Source organism: Eurytemora carolleeae, unplaced genomic scaffold (assembly GCF_000591075.1).
Source record: "Eurytemora carolleeae unplaced genomic scaffold, Eaff_2.0 scaffold92, whole genome shotgun sequence".
Lineage (NCBI taxonomy): Eukaryota > Metazoa > Arthropoda > Copepoda > Calanoida > Temoridae > Eurytemora > Eurytemora carolleeae.
Window position 1 is genome coordinate 212,289 of NW_019396280.1, and position 6,965 is coordinate 219,253.

Below are 6,965 nucleotides of genomic sequence, written 5' to 3' on the forward strand. Positions count from 1 at the left end.
TTCAAATATCCTTCCTGGGGGTTTATAATTCCACTGGAGGGATTCAAATATCCTTCCTGGGGGGTTATCATTCCACTGGAGGGATTCAGTTATCCTTCCTAGGGGTTTATAATTCCACTGGAAGGATTCAAATATCCTTCCTGGGGGTTTATAATTCCACTGGAGGGATTCAGATACCCTTCTTAGGGGGTTGTAATTCCAATGGAGGGATTCAGATATCTTTCCAGGGGGTTATAATTCCATAGGAGGGATTCAGTTATCCTCCCTGGGGGATTAAAATTCCACTGTAGGGATTCAGATATCTTTCCAGGGGGGTTAAAAGTCCACTGGAGGGATTCAGATATCCTTCCTGGGGGTTTAAAATATTCCTCCAGTGGAACTATAAACCCCTTTAAAGGGATATTTGAATCCCTCTAATTCTTGAAACTATTTGCTTTTAACAAGATCAAATACACACAAGGATGCTAAAATGTTGTATTTCTATATTCATAGTTGGTGTTTTTATCAATAATCGTTTTTTAAAGGGCAAGTAAACATTTTTAAAGAATTGAAAATTCCTGCAGCATACGAACATTTCTTCTTTTTTTGAAAGTACATAGGAAATAGTAGTCAACGCCACTTTTTTTTTTAACTTCACTGGAAGATATTTTTCTACGAAAAGCTATTTATCTGATCTAATTTTAAACAGAACATTTAGATTAGAAACAGGGAGTAAGGAATTGGAGGGGATATAACTGACGCGGTTCGCCCACCATGTGATTATACATGCTTTGCAGACGGGTACTTCATTTGAATAAGAAATATTTGTCTGATGTACAGTTACCGCGTATACAATAACCTTATCCGAATATTACTTATACAAATGGAGTACCAATCTGCAAAGCATGTATAATCATATGGTAGGGCGAACCGCGTCAGTTATATCTCCCTTCTATTCCTTACTCCCTGATTAGAAAGCTTAACAGCCTATATTGCAATGAAGCATGCATCTACAGAGTGGTATGTCAGATTCATACGGTACTCTTTTAAACTAAATGAGAGGACTAATGGGCCCGGGAAACACCAGAGAGAAGCTGATTTTGGAAGGCTCGGAGGTCACTTTTTCGTGACACATGGCGGCCCTGTACCTTTCTCTAACTGCCTGGTATTTCTTCTACTAGAAAATACAAAGTTTACAAAATTCCATTTATTACAACGGTCCAAATATAATTAATTTACAGTTACAAGCTTTAAAATAAGCATGATGAACAACAACATGTAAAATGTGTACTAAAATGTACATCTTAATTCAAAAAGCTTGCCTTATTCGTTTTTTGACTTTCAGGAACAAAATCAAAATGTCCAAATTTATATAATCGATATATTTTTACATCATTTTTATAATCTAATTTTATTTGGACGTCTTTGGGAGTTAATTGTGCAAGAAAATATTCAAAGCGTAAAGAATTCAAGAAGGAAAGCTTTCAAAAGTTTAAAAATTAAACATAAAAATGTACAATATTGTCTGTAAATGGGGTGCGATCATAGTAACTATTTTCTGCTTGTGTAAATGTGTTTTTCAACATCGTGCTTTTAATTTGGAAATTTTAATCAAATGAATGCCTTTTAAGTCATCTCACAATGACTTATGGAAATTAAAGGATTCAATTTTTAAAGTTAAGATGTATATAATATATGGAGTGTTGATGAAATTTCAAAAGGGTAAAGTTTAAAAAAAATGCAAAATTGTTGATTAAAAGGAGAAACATTAAATTATTCGTAATACAAGTAAGAATTAATATAATTTAAGACATATATATATGATTATATACACTATACAGAATACAACTATAGATAGAGCGAAAAAGGAAAAAGATTTTTTTTTGCCTTTATCAAAAATTTTATATATTTTTATCCAATCCCGAAAAAGATCATAACTAAAAACTTCAACTTAATTTAATGTTTTTTTTTCTCGCAATTTTGTGAAGTTGTATTCATCTGTCAAAATTAGTAAATTTTCAGTTTTGTCGATCAGATTATACATAATTCGACTGATTTATACCTTATTCGACAATTTCACATTTGCGCATTTTTTATTTTTTTTGCGTGCTTGTGAATTGTGAAATTTCTGTTCAGATCTGCTTATATACGTTTTGCTGAATTATTATAAATTCACGTTAAACCAAAACAGCAAAATATTTGTGAATTTCCGGAATTTTCCAAATTTAAGGATCTAACCAGATCCGTTGTATCTTCCCAGATGATGTTTGCAGCTAGGACAGCTATGAGTCACCTGAAAAAGGGAAAAAGTTAATGTTAAATCGTGAGCGGAACATGTCCGATCTACAACGGTATCCTTTAAACCGGTTTGTTTGAACCAAAATGCCAAGGAAATACTCGATTTTCTGTAAATGTGACTTGCAGATTTATCTAGCAAAGAAAACTGAACATATTGACAGATGTCGACATCTTGAAATGGTGAAATTACGTTCTCATTCACTTCAAATAATAATCTTATGCCATTAGGACATACGCTCTCCACTCATCACTAAACCCCACTATTCAATCGTACAGAGTACTGCAGATCACTGCAGTACGCTTAGTTTAAGATGACGCATGAAAACTAATTATGACCTTGACCCCAGACTGTGACTTCTCCTATTCAATTATGTTAATTCTAATCGTATACTGTAAACTCGTACGATTTTGATAAATTAACGTTTTCACGTTTTCCTCTTGTAATTTGAAAAGTTTGTACTTCCACAGTTAAAAAATGTAATCAAAGTTTCATAACACTCTACATGAAAGTCCGTTAAAATTTTGGAGGAATGATTATATAACGCATGCCTCCACTCCACCCCCCCCTACTTAAGAACGTCATTTTTAATTCAAAGTGTAGCTTTGAAAGTCCCCCGCAAAAAAATAGAGACTTTTTATCCCCTGACTATATCCCAGATCCACTATATCTTCCAAGATTGTGTTTGCAACTTGGACAACTGTGATTCACCTCACAAAGTTTTTAACAATTTCGATATTTATTTTTCAAGATCAACATTCTCATTTGCAGGGTGCCCCCTTTCCCAAATCCCTGTTGTGTGTCTGTGAAATGTGATTACAGAAATGGAGAAATAACCGGACAAAGTAAAGTAGTTAAAACCGTAATGAGGAAAATTCGTCACTGACCTTAGCTAAGCCAGACCTTTCAACAGATTTTGATCTTATTTAAATTTTCAAATTAATTATTCTTTATCTTTAAACTTTCTTAAACCTTAACCTTGATCTTGATCTTTTTAAACTTGATCTTACCTTGTTCTCTGGAAAGTGTGGAAATTTTTTTCAAAGAGCTCTAGCATATTATGAGAATACAGTAAATTAACACTTTAGACTACCGTGACCTCTGATTCGTGAGTTACAGCCTCCCAAAGATCCGATCTTGATGCAGATTTTAGCACGACTTCGCATACTTCTTATGGCAATATTTGTTTATCCATAAAGCTAATTTTAATGCCATTTTTTTAATTAATAAAACTAACGAACCAGAGGTCACAGGAGCCTGAAATTTTGGATATCACGCTTTCTCAAAATATGCTGGCTGCAAACCTTTTTTTAAGTCCATGATATTGACTTCCAGGCCATATGGTGTAATAATTCTTTCTTGTTTTTACCACTACATTGACCTCCATAATGAATTAAGATTCAACCTTGATCTTGAAATTGACCATGACCCACGGGTGTATAATTTTAATGGTGGAAAATTTAAAACATTAAAAATAAAAAGGCTATTTTTAAAACCTTTTGATACTTTTCCTTAAAATAAATTATTCATTTCCTCTAACCAATCATTCAATATCCTCAATCCGGAGAAGAACACGACCAACAAAATTTGCGCTCTTAAAACATGATTTTGAAAGTATGGGGCCTGGGAAGTTGATTTTCCAAGAAAATAAACACCCCTGCCATGATTAATGATCATTTACCTGTTGCATACTATCCACGCAACAGGGCACGCAAGCACAGATCCAGCACCTGCACAACAAATAATTATTAATTATTAAACATATTTTGTATTTAAATTAATAATTATAAGGATATGGCCGGATATCATCAACAAGTTTTTAAACACGACACAGGCACAGATTATTTAGTTTTTTCTCTCGCACAAAATTGAGTCCCCACTGAGTGAGGAAAAGATTGAAAAAGCTTTGAGTCCCCTTGCCTAGCTCCCTAAATTCAACAACAGAACAAAATCATTGATTTTTAAAATTGTACTTGCTCCTATTTTTTAAGAACAGTAAATTTAAAACTGATTTTCTATCTAAAAATTAACCATTTTCAATTGTGGCTTCTCAATTAACAGTGAGTTGCGGATATGCAGCAGTGACAAAAAATAAAGGTCACTTACATATACGTTTCCAGTCCCTTTAAATGAAAAGAAAATCTAAATTATTACCCAACGAAGCAGAGAAAAGCAGAGAGAACGTACGCCATGACCGATGGTTCTCCGACAGTAGTGGTGGTGATGCTCTGCTGACAGTGCGGGCAAACCATGTTGAGCGGACGGTGACCGAAGGTCACGGCGGGTATATACTGCACCTTAAAAATATAATTCTTTTTTAAAAATTAGCTAATACATAATTTAAAAGTAAGTAACGTAGAAGAATTTTAGAATAGAATTAACATTCATAAAAAATAACATTTTGTTGCAAACGTGATTGTAGTTTGTAATTGATTATAATTTATAAATCTTCAAGAAGGCTCTTAATATAAAGAGAAAACGAAACCTTGAATACTTTTAGAACAGTGACAAATTAATTCTTCATCAAAAACTAACACTCGCGCGGGCGCTTCCCTAAAATCGACGGCATTCATTAACTTAAACTTAAATCTTGATGAAAGAAAATCGTTAGCCCTAAGAAAAAAACTCAAGAAACCCCCTCCCCTGATATCCCTCTTTCACAAATTATTAAGACCTGTACCTGCGTACGCGTAGTAACGATCGGCACAACCGTCGGAACCTTATCACCAGGCCCAGAGTTGGGGGGAAGTGGCGGGTACATGGTTGCTGCTGGCGGAGAATAAACGGCGTTGGGTGGAGGCGGGTAGAATCCTCCAGCGGCAGCTGTAGACTGTTCATAAGATGGTGGAGCATCCGGCATACCTCCCTAAAATAAATGATTGTCATTATTTTTACATTTATATTAGTCTATAATACCGTAAACATGGTAGTAATATAATTTGCAAAATAAATAATCAATTATTTATAAAATATCATTGGAACATTTCAAGAAGTGAGCCCGCAGCATATCAGCTCAAAAAATCAGCTAACATGAAAGAAAACTTGCTGATTTTGTCCATTAAATCAATTGTATTTTGATGAATAAAGTGTGAGAGGAAAAGATATTTTTGATAAGGCAGAATACATATAAATTGATCACATTTAAAAAAAATTAAATACAACACCTGCTGAAAATGTTCGTTTTCCATTGGAGGAGCACTTTCCTTAGACATTTTAGATGATTGTAGAACGATGAATTATATCTATATGACGTAATATTTTCCAAGGAATTAACAGCTTTATTTATAATACGTAGGTTTGGTTTGGCGTAAATGAGTCAATTCGCAGAATGCCCCGTAAGTCTTTAAGTTACGATTATTTTAGAAGACGACCTCTTTGGTATAAGCTTAGGTATTTTTTAAAAAGGTGGTATATTTTTCGACCAACGCAAATCCGCTATACTTCACTTCTGACCTACGAAAAATCCGCTATACTACACATCCGACCTACTATCACGTGGTTTACAGCTGCTAAATGGACTTGTGACCGGCCCCTTAGCCTGTCCGAGCCGCACCGCTCGGCCCAGAAACTGTCTTAGCCTAACCTGACCTTCAAATAATACCAAAAATAAACAGCTGGCGTAGGTCGGAAAGTTAGCAGGTCAGAAGTTCAGTAGGGGGATGTTGCGTATAGACAGTGTGACAACATTACCATCTAATTCCATAATCTACATTGGTCGAAAACTTGACGTTTCCTACATTCCCTACATATGGTCGTCAAATGTAACGAGAAATAATCCATCTTAGATAAAAATTTAACAGGCATCTAGCGGCCAATATATCGTCCCCCCAAAGTACGTGAGGCAAGGCAGTTCATCAGGACCACTTTCTTTAGAGAGAACGGGCTCAGGGAGCTCGAGGCGGCTTACTACAGGGTGTCCAATATCACATTAGACCGTACCATATAGCTCGATAAATTGTGAATTAAAGGACTTATCAGAAAAAAATAGAAAAAAAATCATTTAAAAAAGGGAAAAAAAATTCTTGCAGAAAATACCAAGTTTTTCGAGCATTTTTTACGAAGTTAGGAATTAAAACTAGGAAATAATCCAATACAGTTAAACCCTAAATAAGTCATGTATATCGGAATAATTCATCAAATGTCGTATTCTTCTACTATCTGATAATAAAATGTTGCCGATATTTAGTTTTTTTTTTAATTAAATGATTATATGGAACGTTAGCTATAAAAATGTTCCTGCATATTCATGGTTTTTTATTTATTTTCGCAGTACTGAGATTTATGTAAAATAGTATAAAGCCCATTGAAATATTGCCAAGACGATATTTGATATATTCTTGCGATGTATGGCTCATTGCCTCCCCCTCCCCGTGTGACCCGTGTACGCTACTAGAAAGATAGTTTCCAAATTACATCAAGAATCCTTCTACTTTTATATTAAGGGCTACACAAAATTATTGCGACTCTAAAGACGACTTAAAATGCTTCATGTACATGAAGAATGAATACCCTTAAGTTGTTAAATTAAGTCCGTCTTAAAATGGGTTTTAAATGACTGATGGATGTTTGGTGCCGACATTGTGTTTTGGCTTTTTTAATGAGTTATGAGTCATGACTAACAGATAATAACTAAATTCCCAGTAGGGAGTGGGGGGGGGGGATCTGATAAACAATTTCGTCGTGCTCCACT

General features: G+C 34.6%; 1 protein-coding gene across 1 annotated transcript; it reads right to left on the reverse strand.

Annotated features, from left to right (window-relative positions):
* Positions 1-1,934: 1,934 nt before the first annotated feature.
* Positions 1,935-5,583, reverse strand: LOC111700072 (cell death-inducing p53-target protein 1). Its single transcript, XM_023470888.1, has 5 exons — positions 5,440-5,583; positions 4,956-5,141; positions 4,430-4,572; positions 3,957-4,005; positions 1,935-2,272 (listed from the first exon to the last, which is right to left on the reverse strand). The coding sequence occupies exons 1-5, from the start codon at positions 5,485-5,487 to the stop codon at positions 2,213-2,215; spliced, it is 486 nt and encodes a 161-aa protein (XP_023326656.1). The 5' UTR covers positions 5,488-5,583; the 3' UTR covers positions 1,935-2,212.
* Positions 5,584-6,965: the final 1,382 nt, after the last annotated feature.